Source organism: Microplitis demolitor, chromosome 3, assembly GCF_026212275.2.
Source record: "Microplitis demolitor isolate Queensland-Clemson2020A chromosome 3, iyMicDemo2.1a, whole genome shotgun sequence".
NCBI lineage: Eukaryota > Metazoa > Arthropoda > Insecta > Hymenoptera > Braconidae > Microplitis > Microplitis demolitor.
This window is the reverse complement of record NC_068547.1, coordinates 23,122,224-23,135,096: the sequence shown is the minus strand read 5'-3', so window position 1 is coordinate 23,135,096 and position 12,873 is coordinate 23,122,224. Positions and strand designations below refer to the sequence as shown.

The window sequence follows — 12,873 nt, the reverse complement described above, 5'->3', positions numbered from 1 at the left end:
TTCAAAAATTAAAAAAATTTACACTTGGCTATTATATTCACAATACATCTGTCAGACATTCAAAACACACTTTACGCGCATGCGCATTAATATTCATGCGCGCATTTTTTTCGCGCTATTTTCTCATTTGACATTTTTCCCGCAATAGCACACAATATTATTATTTATTTCTCTTGCTACACCCATGCACTGACATCACCCTTCAGCAGTCCCGTCTCTTTTAGTGTCTCGCTTCCACTGCAGGTTCAGTCTACATTATTTACTTCCACTTATTTTTTAAATTTTATTTTTATTTGTAGATATAAAACAACTAATTAGCATTTTATCTAATCAAATAAATACATGACGTCGTACCATGACACATTATTTTTATTAATAAATTATATTTGCTGTTAAGACAATTAGAGTTTTAAGAAACTGATAAAAAATAATTTTTTCTAATTGATATATATGGCAATAAAAAAAAACTAAAGAGTGATAAGAACCAAGTAAAGAACGCCAGCGTGCTCAGTTTGGAAAGAAATAAAATTATATAATGTGCTAAAAATGAATAGCCAGGTCAAGTGTCATTACTTTAAATATTCAAATTGAGATAACCTTTGCTCTGTGGTTTTATCATTTCGCTTAAGGGTGTGGGATAATTTCCATGACATTCCATAGATACTTGTTATCAAACTTTGTAATAATTATCAAGTAAGTAGGAAACGTATTCCCAGAGTTAATTGGAAAGATTATATTTTCCTTTGTCATTGGTAGGTTATTGATGCTTTATACTGACAAACAATCATCATGACAGGTAAATATTTTATAAACAAAGTTTTATTAGTATTGTTAAAAAGTGTAATTATGTATAATAAAATTAATTGATTGACAGATACAGAAGCATCGACTTTGTGCCTTCAAAAACCAAAATCACTTACCCTAGTGAACAAACGAGAGTCACCAGACGAGGTAATTTATTAAATATTTACTTAAACAGTATGTAGATATTAAATTAATCAGCATGAGTTACTGATCTCAACAATCTAGAGGTCAAGTTCAATGGATTTGATCTAATGATAAACTCAATGGCGCGACTCCAATGATTTAATTTATAAACATCATTAAATTTACAAATAATGCTTAAGATATGATGAAGATTTGTTTTTTTTTTTGGTTTAGAAAGAAGAGGATGGCCCAGAAATAAGTAAATGGACACCTCTGCTCATTCTAGGCGGAGCAGTTGGTTGTCTTGGATCAGCTGTTCCAGCAGGGTTCAATATAGGGGTTGTAAATAACCCAGCAGACGTACGTAAATAAATTTTATTCACTTCTTTAACTTTTTTTCACCTTGATAGCAAGACTCTGGTCAGTAAGTTGGTGTCAATTAGTTGCGATGAAATTGACGCGAACTTGTTGACATAGTTTTTGAGAAAACTGAAGTCAACTAATGTAATAGCCAATTTTTGCTACCAATTTACTGAGAAAGTTGTCATCAACTTGTAGAATTGTAAATTTTTGCAGGCAACTTGTTGACAATTTGCTGTAGGTTGTCGCTAGCTTGCTGTCAATTTGGCTATCAGGGGAGATTATTTATTCATTCATTCATTAGTTACTTTACTAATTAATATAATTTTTTTATTTATTTAGATTATCAGAGAATTTTGCAATGAAAGTATTGAAACAAGATACGGCGTAAATTTGACAGAAAAAGGATTAAATTTCACTTGGTCAGTCATAGTGTCAATATTTTTAATCGGTGGTGTTGTTGGATCACTTGTTGCCAGCATAATTGCTGATAAATATGGAAGACGAAATGCCTTGGCAGTGGGAAATATTTTTGGTACTTTGGGGGCTGGATGTTTCCTCCTCGCGCCAACATTGAATTCTGTTGAAGTAATTGTACTTGGAAGACTTCTTGTAGGCAAGTCTCATAAATATCTCCACTTGATATTTATTATTTAAATATATTTATAATTCAGGATTTTCTGGAGGCATGGCTACGACATTAGTACCAATTTACGTGATGGAGATCTCGTCATTGTCACAGCGCGGAGCCGTGGGTGTATTATGTCAATTAGGAATAACTGTCGGTGTATTTTTGGGCCAAGTTGCTGGACTAGACAATGTCCTTGGTACCAAAGAAACTTGGCACATTATGTTTGCTTCCTTTGCACCACTTTGTGTTACTTCTTTAATTTTATTATATATTTTACCGGAAAGTCCCAAGTACTTATATATCATTAAGCAGGAAAAAGAAAAAGCAACTAGGGGTAAGTAAATATTAACATTTATTCAAATATTAATTAAATAAATTTAGCAATCGAGCTGTAATTCTTCTAGCCTTTCAGAACTCGCGAGATTTCGGGGTGTCAGCACTAGTTTGCTGTACAATGAATTGCGATCACTTGAAAAAGAAGCTACAATGCGCACGACTTTGGACACATGGTCCTTTGGTCGTATTATCAGAGACCCGTCAGTAAGACTGCCATTACTTTTAGTAGCATCCGTTCAACTCGGACAGCAATTGAGTGGAATCAATGCTATTTTTTATTATTCTAAAAAAATATTTGAAGCTGCTCAACTGGGCTCAACTGCCGCTCAATTAGGAATTCTTGGGACAGGCATTATAAATATTTTGATGGCTGTGATATCTGTTCGTATCATGTCTTACTTTGGCAGACGAACTTTATTCTTAATTAGTTGTTATGCCAGCGCAATATGTCTTTTTGTTTTGTTTATTGGATTAGCCACTATAGTAAGAATTAATTGAACTTACTTACCAATTAATTAAGAGCCCTCTCAGACAGTGCCCCCACTTTTAAAAAATTTATATGCCTCAATTGCAACTGCTTTGTCCTTTCAAAACTCTTATGATCTTTCAAGATCATTGCATATTTTTAAAAAGTGGAGGGGGGGGGGGCTGTACTCTTAAAATTAATAAAATATAATAATAAATATTAAAATTACAGAAAAAATCAGCCGTTATGCCTTGGGTATGTATAGTATCCGTCCAAGTATACGTACTTACATATGGTCTTGGAATGGGACCGATCCCTTATTTTATTGGGTCTGAATTATTCGACGTATCGCCTCGTCCAACTGCAATGGCAATCGGCAGTGTTTGTAATTGGGGTGGTAACTTTATCGTTGGATTACTGTTTCCAACAGTAGTAGATGCATTGGGACCACCAACTTACTTAATATTTATATTCTTTATTATTATCGTCGCTGTTTTTGTCAAGTATGTTATTTTATTTATTCAAAATTAATATTTAAAATACTTATATTTATATTTTTTACAGATTTTATTTACCTGAAACACGCGGTGTCAATACACCAGACATTGTGGCACAATTAAGTAGAGGATTCCGTCGACGATCTACATTAAATTCATAATCAAAAAATAATTTTACTATTTTTTAACCATGACGAATTTATATAAAGTTTAATTTTTTTTTATTTTTATTATACCACTTTATTATAAATACTTTCTAATTGTTCATAAAAACAAAAGCACAAAACTGTATGAGGGCCGATCCTCAACCACGTGGGAAAAACTCCTTTGTACAAACCAAGTAGACCTTCTATTTTAAATATTTTATAATATGCATCGAAGTAGTTACGATACAAGAGGCCTTTTCCACTTGAATCTGTGCCTATAGTAATTATCAAACTTTTTTATGTAAATAATATAGTTTAATTAAGGAAAAACTTTATAATGTTTACCTTGATTGTATATTCGTATCGAAACAGCGTCAAAAGGTTGCATAAATAATGCGACGCAGGTTCCACCGACTAAAGCTGAGCAAAATGTTAACAATACTGAATTTTCATTAAAAATCTACAATTGATAATCATCTGTTACTATTTCATTTCAATGTAAAAAAATAAAAAAAATTTAATACAGTTGAACTCCATTATCACGGAACTTTCCCTCAATTTTGACTCCTACTACGAGTTACGCTGTCTTCTACCGGATATAAGAACATATGGATTACATTTTGCTTTTTAAGGGAGAAAGGGCATCCGTTAACTCAAAAATTCCGGAAAATTTCCGCTCTATAGACTAACTCCGAGATAATAGAGTTCGACTGTACTTGAAATTACTTTAATAGGCTTTAACCAGTCATCAACAATACTGAGAGTCGTCAATTGTATCGCAGCACTACAAAATATCCTTGGAGTATTTGCGAAACACTGACGATACAGTCCACCGATTCCACTTGTTCTCCAAAGATTTTTAAAAGCCGCCCACTCACTTGTATGGCCATGCTGAAAACCCGTTGCTATTGACTTTTCAGCTGACTGTGATTGCATTTGGGTTTTTATCTAAATTGTAATGTATGCATAGTCAAAGGAGCGATAAATAAATCAACTTATTTAAAATAATCTTAAGAAAAAAAAATAAAAATGCCAAAATTTCATTACCATGTAAAAAGGACTCGCTAAAACGGATCCAAAACATCCAGCTGCTCCAGTTATAAATATCGTTTTTGGTATATTTGTCTGTCCATCTTCATTGACAGTGATACCATGAGAACGTGCGGATTTAAAAACTCCTAATTTAGTTCCATTAAGGACAAATTGAAATACCAAAGCTGATCTTACTCCAGATTGCAACGCAGTGATTCCTTCATGTTTGGCAATCACATAGGCGGCATGAAATGTATTTTTATAGAGAACTTTATATGTTCCACGACGTAACAGCTCTCCTTGCATTTGGAGTCTCACTTTGATGACGTCGATTGGATTTGTAAATATTCCCGCACCCATAGCAGCTAATCCTCCTATTCCAAACTCTGCTCCGACTCTAATAAAAAAAATACCATTTGAATGCTGATATATTATTCCCGCCAAGCGCATGCAATTGATGTCGCGATTGCGCTTCATATGTTTATATAATAATAATTACAATCATTTGACTATATATATATTCGCGATATAGGTAAATAAAGAATTAAGTTTCATAATTTAATTTGGTTACTTAACAAAATATTTAAATATTAATAAAATACTTACGGTTTATTTTTTAGTGTGTTCTCAGACATTTTAAACTTATGTAAACAAATGCTATTATTTATATTTGTACATTATAAAATAATCAATTAAATAAATTTTAAATAATAATCAGAATATAATAAAATATTATATTTAATAAATTTTAAATTTTCGAGTGAATTTTATTTTATTTTTTATTTATTTTTTTTTTTTTTATTATCTGTCAAAGATAAAATTTGTGCAGCAAAATGTTGATCAAACACGTGATTTACGGTGACTATAAGTGTTATCTATGCACTCGGTCACTAGATAAACTCAAATAATAAAATCACTATGAAGATTTACAAATATATTTTTTTATTAAATTATAAGTATGATCTCATTGATCTTTAATTGTTTTTAATTAATTGCGAAATATTTTCAGCCTTCTATTGTTAAATATTCTTCAATTAAATCCCTAAATAATATTTAATAAAACTATAGTTTTTAAATTTTTAATGTAAACTTAATAATAAATTTTTAAATATTAACTAATAATTAAATTTATCATAAAGTCTTTCTAGATGTTCATAAAAACATAAACACAAAACAGTGTGTGGTGCTATCCTCATCCAAGTAGGAAATGTTCCTTTGTACAATCCATATAATCCTTCAGTTTTGCTTATTTTAACCACTGCATCAAAGAAATTTTCGTATAACATTCCTCTACCTTTTGAGTCTGAGCCTGTAGTCATAAATATATAACTATTATAACATATATTAAATAAATAATTTAAATTAATAGCATTCTCAGACAATGTTCCTCACTTTTTTAAAATATTCATGACTTTCATGTCATGACCTTGGGTGCATTTGAAAATTCTGTAGCTCTATCTTTCGCTATATGGCAAATTTTAATAAAATTATTAAATTTCAATTTTTGAATTTCGCGCCAAATTGGCGCCACTAAGCGTCGCTGTGTTCGACGTTCAAATTTTTCTAGTGGGGAGAGGGAGAATGAATCGCAAAATCGATTGCTGTGTATCAACTGACGGTTTGATAGCGGCAGTCAGTATCAGCGACAATGGCAGTAGTAGTCCAGATCCTTCTTTGTTCTTTATATATTTGAATTGAAACGCAGTCTTGCAGTGGCGTCGTGTAAAATTGTGCAGTGATTGTTAAATTTATCTTCTATTAATTTAAATTGTACAAAGTATCTGTGGTGCAGTTAAGTGGTGAGTGCTAGTGTAAAGTGTTAAGTGATGTGCTAGTGTAAAGTGTTGCTGATAGCTGATGCTGATGCTGAACTTCTAAGTTCCTGATCAAACTCATCTGGCATCGTCTGGTGGGGAAATAGCAGTTAAGTGACGTTTTTTTTAGCTGCAATACACTTGGAGCAATTTAATTCAAATCTCCAAGTGTATTAGGATACCCTTCTGCATATTATTTCTCCGCCAAGGTTTGTTCAAACACTCAAGTGTTTTTTTTAATATTTTAAATATTTTTTCATCATACTGTGCCGCCATTTTATTTTACCGTACGATTTTTAAATTTTTCTCCAATTTCTAATCATTTATTTTTAAAATATTTAAATTTACCGCGCAAGTAATAATAATAATTATTTTAAAGTTGTCTTCGTGCATTTTAGGATTAATTTAAAAAAGATGATACTGAAGTTAGCCGACGTCTAATCATTTTTAGATTTTTTTAAAAACAGCAAATCATAAAAAAAATATTCAAATAAAATTAAACTTGTAGTTTTTTAAGTTTTCTACATGTGCATATTTGGATTCTTTTTTTTTATAATTGACTTGTTGAAAAAAAAAATCCGAAAATTGCTGACTGTCAGTTAACTTCAGGATGATAAAAAAAGAATGATTTTTTAATTTTAATACCATGACAGTTAAAAGTCATTGAATATTTCTAAAAAGTATGAGCTATTGTCTGAAAATGCCTTTAAAGATTTTAGTAAAGTCATAAAATAATACCTTGATTATAAAGTCTTGTTGCGACTACATCAAACGGCTGCATTGTTAATGCAACACAGCTACCACCAATAACCGATGAGCAAAACGTCAACATCAAAGGATGTCCATTAAAAATCTAAAGAAAAAAAAACAAATAGCTTATCACTATTGCCTAGATTTCTATAAATTGTATGAAGACGCACATGATAATCTTACATCAAAAGTTCTTAACCAGTCTCCAACTAAACTAAATGACGTCAACTGCGTAGCAGATCCAACAAATACTCTAGGAATATTTGCGTACCAACGACGATAAAGTCCAGAAAGTCCAGCTTCTCTCCACAATGACTGAAATGCTGACCATTCTCCAGCATGTCCATGTTGAAATCCAACAGCAATCGTTGCTTCAGCTGATTGGGCTTGTATTTGGGTTTTCACCTGCATCATTCAATGTAAATTAAAAGAATAATCCAGCAGATGATTATCAGTGAGAATGAAAAAAATTTATTACAAGGTAGAATGGACTTCCTAAAACAGCACCAACGCATCCTGCTAAACCACTAACTAATGCCGTACTTATAATATTCGTCTGTCCATCCGCATCAACAGTCATTCCATATGTACGTGAAATTTTGTATGATCCCAATCTTATCCCATTGAGGACAACTTGAAATGCAAGAGCTGAACCAATTCCCGACTGCAATCCCGTAATTCCTTCATGCTTGGCTATCATATATCCAGCATGAAATGTATTTTTGTACAGCTTCTTGTAGGATCCTCGTGCTTCCAGCTCTCCTTGTAACTGGAGTCTTATTTTAATTACATCAATTGGATTTGTAAAAATACCTGCACCCACTGCAGACATTGCTCCCATAACAAATTCAGCGCCAAGTCTAAAAAAAATTATTACAGAATTAAAATTTTAAACGAAATTCAAATAAATATTTTATTCCCGCCAATGACGTATCACTTTTTTTACAATAAAAACTTCAATGAAACTGACATCACACGATGATTGCATAATATTACAGTCAATACAACCTATATACTAAAATATAAACCGAAGTAGGTAATCACAATAAATAATTAACAATTTTAAATTGTTAATTTACCAATTAATTTGAAGAAAACAAAAATTACTCACGGTTTATTTTTTTGTAGTCTCTCCGTCATATTGTCCTGCTTTTATGGACGATAATATTTTTTCGTTTTATAAACTATTGAGCCACGTGTTTAATTGTACAGATTGTTGACAACTGAATTATATATAAATATATGTTTTTATTTCAATGACGAATAGTTTTTTTCTTTATTTTATCTCATTATTTTCTTTGTGCTTAGGTCAACATTAATCGCTAGATAATTATGACGTAAGAAAACATTACAGTAAAATAATATTTCGAATATTTAAAAATATGAGATGAATTTTAAAAGTTTAAAATATAGGTCAAATAACACCAGTGATTCGTATTCGCGTTGAAACTTAAATCTTGAATGTATTATTAGCACTAAATTGAGGGAGGAGTAAGACTACGAAAATATTTAAAATTATATTGTTATTATTTTTTATTTAATATCAATTTAATATATATAATCAACTATTTAATAGCTAGGTACTTAATAATATAAATGTATGTATAAAAATTATTTATTTTATCAGTCGGTTTTAATGAGCTCCTGACAGAGGATTTACTTTTGATACAGCAGCTATTTCTTCTTTGAATTGCGCTATCGTTTCTTTAGCTAAGGTCAGTTTTTCTTTATACTCAATTACTTCTTGACGAATTTTATTGCGTGCCTCCGCAATAGCTTTTAAAGTCGTTTGTTTTTTTACTTCGACTGAAAAAATAAATAAATAAATTCATTAAATTTAATTTACAATTTAATGAATAAATAACGAAATAATAATCACAATCTGTTTCATGCTTCCATGCACCGAGAGTTATTGGTCTCGTTGAACTCAGCAGATGTTGCATTAATTGTGTTGGGTCTTGGAATACTATTTCCTCATAAAATTCAGATACTAAATTTTTTTTTCCATTTTGTGCTTCCGGTGGTGATTGAAATAGTTTTAGTATATGATAAATTGTCACCTAAAATTGATATTAATAAATAACATTTACATATACACTGTAAAAAATATGGAGTCATTCTGCAGAGATTACAGATTTTTCGAATTTACTCTGATTTGGAGGATTTTTATTAAAATAAACTCCTTTCGGAGTTAATTTTACTCCAAGGAGATTAAATAGTCATCCGCTTCACATTTACTCTGGATTTACAGGGTAAATTATATTTTTGATAGCTAAGTTGGCCGCAACTTGTCAACAATTTACTGCTGCAACCTGTTGTCAACTTTTTGAGGAACTTGCAGTCAACTTGTAGGCAACAGGTTGCAGCAGTAAATTGTTGCCAAGTTGCTGGGAAACTTGTCGTCAATTTGTAGACAAATTATGGAAGCTGAAAGTTGACGACTTGTCATCAAGTTGTTTGCAACTTATGTACACCAACTTTCTGATCAAAAACTCTGGCTATCAGGGTATCAATTGTTTTATAAAATCCATGAACTTACCGGGCGTTCATTGGGATCATGAAAATAAATTTTAATGACTATTTCAAATTCTCCCCAGCCAGTTTCAGTCACTTCATAAGGTGGTTTTGTAACAATTCTATTTTGATTGTTATAACTCTCGTGAAGTTTAAAATGTACTTTTTTGACGTAAGTCGACATGTCTTCATTATTGTATGGCTTAACATACACAGTCCATTGATGAGTATGACCATCTTCTTCACGTTTCTTACCAAAGAATCGCGCTACGTTTCCATAAACCAATGGTTTAACAATTGTCACGCCCTAAAGAATTTTAATTTTAATTATTTATAATTTAATTTTTTTTACTTACATTCAAGCAAAAAACACTAATTAGAGGTTAAATTATTTACCTTTACTCGACCACCAGAATCTGGGCCGAATTCATTGGTGGTGGCAACTGCCATTACTTTGAACATTGAGTTTACGTTTTTTATTTAACACATTATTGTAACTTAATTAAAAAAAAAAAAAAAAGCTTGGTATATTTTTCCAACAAAACATGAAAGTAAATAATAAATAAATCTTGTTTGTTTTCCTTTTGTAGTCAGAGCTGTTTGATTGACAGAACTCACCGGTAGGTGAAGTATTTTTCGGGCGGGAAATTTCAAATAATGAATGCAATTTTTGTTGTCTCGTTTATTAAACTTTTTTTTGAGTTGTGTTAAAGTAAGATGAGAAACGGATGACTGTTGTCAAAAATTTTTAAAGTGAAATTAACTCCTGGAGGAAGTTTATTTTAATATTAAAACTCCAGAACTCCGAGTAAATTTGAATTTAAATAAAATCCGTAATTACTCCGAATTCCTGCCATTTTTTTATTGTATAGGTAAATTTTGAAACTTCTCGCTGTTTAAACTCGGCTGTAGTTGTCAGGATCTAAATTTGATAGAAAATAAGGACTCACTGGCTTGTGCTAAAAATAGCAACATCCAACCGAGGCTTCAAGTCAGAATCTTCCCTTAAAAAATTCTATAAAAATTAAGAAAAAAAAAAAATTCTTTACCAACTTTTTATTGAAAAATACGTACAAAATATTGTCCAAGTGATGAATATTCTCAACTAATAAAAAAAGACACTGGAATTATAAATTCTACCGACATACAATTAAAGATTATTTTTACGATATCATAAAACTACAAGATAGTGAAAATAAAATATATGTTTTGTTAATGCTAATGTTTTTTATGATTAATGGCCCACGTTGCGGGACTCTGGGGCTCAGTAAGAGGTTTGAAGGAACGAATAGGCGCGGGGGTTTTGAATTCAGGCATGGGATGAGCTTTGGGTTCCATAGTTTTCCTCAGAGCCAGTTCCTCAAGTTTTTCCTTCTCGCGTTGTTTTTGTTCCAACAGCGCTCGCATTCTATCAATCTCCAGTTGCTTCTGCCGTATCTGGACATCAAACTCGTGCCTTTCTTTAGCTCTCTTGTCAGTATGCAATTTCGGTGGTCCGATTGTTGGTTTTGATATTACTTTAGGTTTTGTCTTTGGCGCAGTATCAGTAGCAACATTCGGCGTTTTATTTTCTTGATTTACTTTCGTGATACTTCTTGTGCTGTTCAAACTCTTTGTAGTTGTTTTAGCTGTGCTCGTAGCAGTTGATACTCTACTGGCAATAGATTTATCTAGTATTTTCGACGATGCACTTGGTACTTTTTTATTAGTTAAGGTTTTATTGACTTTATCAGCTGTACCAGTCAATGTTTTATTGGCCACTTTCTCAACTACATCAGAAGTTTTATTCTTTATATTCTGACTCGTATTTGAATTTTTTCCTCGTGCTAAAAAGCTGAAGGGCTGAACCTGAGTACGTGTTTTTCTACGAGCAATAACTGGTATTCCAAAATAATTTATTTGCTCATCTTTTACTTGTATACCATCAGTAGTGTCGACAATTGTCTTGACCACGTGTTTAACTGATGATTTTTTAGTATTATCTTTTACTGCAGATTGATTCAACGACGTGTTTACATTTCGTGGCTTTGGTTTAGGCAGCAAAGATGGTGAAGCAGGTTTACTTTTCTTGGCTGATTGATTCGAAACCGCTTTTATACTTTTGTTCATAATTTTCTGGTCATCAGCGTCTAGAACAATTTTGTGACTGTCATTATTTATTGGAATGTCATTTAATTTTAAGTCCGGAACATTAATGTCGTGTTTTGTTGTATTGTCAGTATGAAAATCAGAAACTAGTTCTTGATTATCATTTTTTGGAGTATCAATAATTTGATCATTAGTCTCTATGTCAACTTGTGATGGCTCATTAATGATTTCTGGATGTTCATTTATGTGGTTATCTGGTACTTCCTTTCCAGCAGCATCAGTCTCTGCACCAACTGGCTGCGATTGCTCATAAATAGTTTCTGGATGTCTATTTACGTGGTTATCTGCTACTTCCTTTCCAGCAGCATCAGTTTCCGCATCAACTGACTGTGATGGATCATGAATGACAGTATTATTAACAGAAACATCGATCTGGGTATTTGATGACAAATCCTGGCAGTCTTCAAACGAGAGATCTAGATCTCCATCTGACTGTGAAGATCTTCGTGGACGAGATTTACGGTTCTTCCGAGCAGACTCAATGCTCAAATTACTCAATGCATTTAAAAGTCCTTCTTCAGATGTAAAACTCGAATTTCCATCCTTCTGAGTATTGGAAGACATAAATGATGTATTTATAGTGTCAGATATTGAGTCGTCTAGACAAAAATCGGAATTTGCGTCCGTTGAGCGCCACTCTGTGCTATTCATCTTCGGTTTCTTATTTTTAAACCTTACAATTAACTAAGAAAAATTATTTTACACAGCAGTAACTGGCCTGAAATATCAAAGTATATATTTATTAAGATTTTATATCCGGCACTATCATAACATTGCTACACAACCTCCAACAAGTGAAAATTACTTACCAATACATAGAATAATTTTTGAACACACATATAATTATTATTTAAATAATTATGTGAGATTTTTTTTATTTATACTTTTAATAAATGTTTTCTCTTGCTATGTTGCTTTGAGACTTGGACTTGGGTAAACAATAAATACGGTTACGACGCTATACATTCAAATATAAATATAACATACTATATATGTTTAATAAACTATAGTACTATTAGCCACTTACTTCGACTGCCACCTAGACCAAAAAAATGATTGCGCGCTAAATTTAATTTCTTAATCAAGATCTAGATGTCCGCTCCAAAATTTGAATTTTAAATTTCATTAGTTTCAGGGCGATATTATAGGATCCTGTAGTTAGTCGAAAATTAACAATTTTTTTATTATTTTTTTTTTTTTTCAGCAAATTGATTACAAAAAAAAAAAAAAAAAAAAAAAAAAATTCTTTTTA

The 12,873-nt window shown here is 31.6% G+C and overlaps 5 protein-coding genes across 5 annotated transcripts; 1 reads left to right on the top strand and 4 right to left on the bottom strand.

Moving 5' to 3' along the window:
* The first annotated feature begins 52 nt into the window (after positions 1-52).
* Positions 53-3,474, top strand: LOC103575189 (solute carrier family 2, facilitated glucose transporter member 3). Its single transcript, XM_008554873.3, has 9 exons — positions 53-693; positions 757-796; positions 875-951; positions 1,162-1,287; positions 1,630-1,903; positions 1,962-2,252; positions 2,331-2,737; positions 2,952-3,223; positions 3,285-3,474. The coding sequence occupies exons 2-9, from the start codon at positions 790-792 to the stop codon at positions 3,376-3,378; spliced, it is 1,548 nt and encodes a 515-aa protein (XP_008553095.1). The 5' UTR covers positions 53-693; positions 757-789; the 3' UTR covers positions 3,379-3,474.
* LOC103575188 (solute carrier family 25 member 35-like) lies at positions 3,448-5,086 on the bottom strand. The gene is made up of 5 exons (XM_008554872.3): positions 5,002-5,086; positions 4,411-4,792; positions 4,090-4,311; positions 3,709-3,823; positions 3,448-3,638 (listed from the first exon to the last, which is right to left on the bottom strand). Exons 1-5 carry the CDS (start codon positions 5,028-5,030, stop codon positions 3,448-3,450), a joined length of 939 nt encoding a protein of 312 aa, XP_008553094.1. The 5' UTR covers positions 5,031-5,086.
* Positions 5,087-5,230: 144 nt separating this feature from the next.
* LOC103575193 (solute carrier family 25 member 35) lies at positions 5,231-8,394 on the bottom strand. The gene is made up of 5 exons (XM_014443791.2): positions 8,071-8,394; positions 7,438-7,819; positions 7,143-7,364; positions 6,948-7,062; positions 5,231-5,704 (listed from the first exon to the last, which is right to left on the bottom strand). Exons 1-5 carry the CDS (start codon positions 8,097-8,099, stop codon positions 5,511-5,513), a joined length of 942 nt encoding a protein of 313 aa, XP_014299277.1. The 5' UTR covers positions 8,100-8,394; the 3' UTR covers positions 5,231-5,510.
* Positions 8,395-8,482: 88 nt separating this feature from the next.
* On the bottom strand, positions 8,483-10,068 carry LOC103575194 (YEATS domain-containing protein 4). Its single transcript, XM_008554885.3, has 4 exons — positions 9,870-10,068; positions 9,499-9,780; positions 8,839-9,019; positions 8,483-8,765 (listed from the first exon to the last, which is right to left on the bottom strand). Exons 1-4 carry the CDS (start codon positions 9,933-9,935, stop codon positions 8,593-8,595), a joined length of 702 nt encoding a protein of 233 aa, XP_008553107.1. The 5' UTR covers positions 9,936-10,068; the 3' UTR covers positions 8,483-8,592.
* A 446-nt stretch (positions 10,069-10,514) lies between these two features.
* LOC103575195 (WASH complex subunit 2) lies at positions 10,515-12,583 on the bottom strand. The gene is made up of 2 exons (XM_008554886.2): positions 12,431-12,583; positions 10,515-12,339 (listed from the first exon to the last, which is right to left on the bottom strand). Exon 2 carries the CDS (start codon positions 12,270-12,272, stop codon positions 10,692-10,694), a length of 1,581 nt encoding a protein of 526 aa, XP_008553108.1. The 5' UTR covers positions 12,273-12,339; positions 12,431-12,583; the 3' UTR covers positions 10,515-10,691.
* Positions 12,584-12,873: the final 290 nt, after the last annotated feature.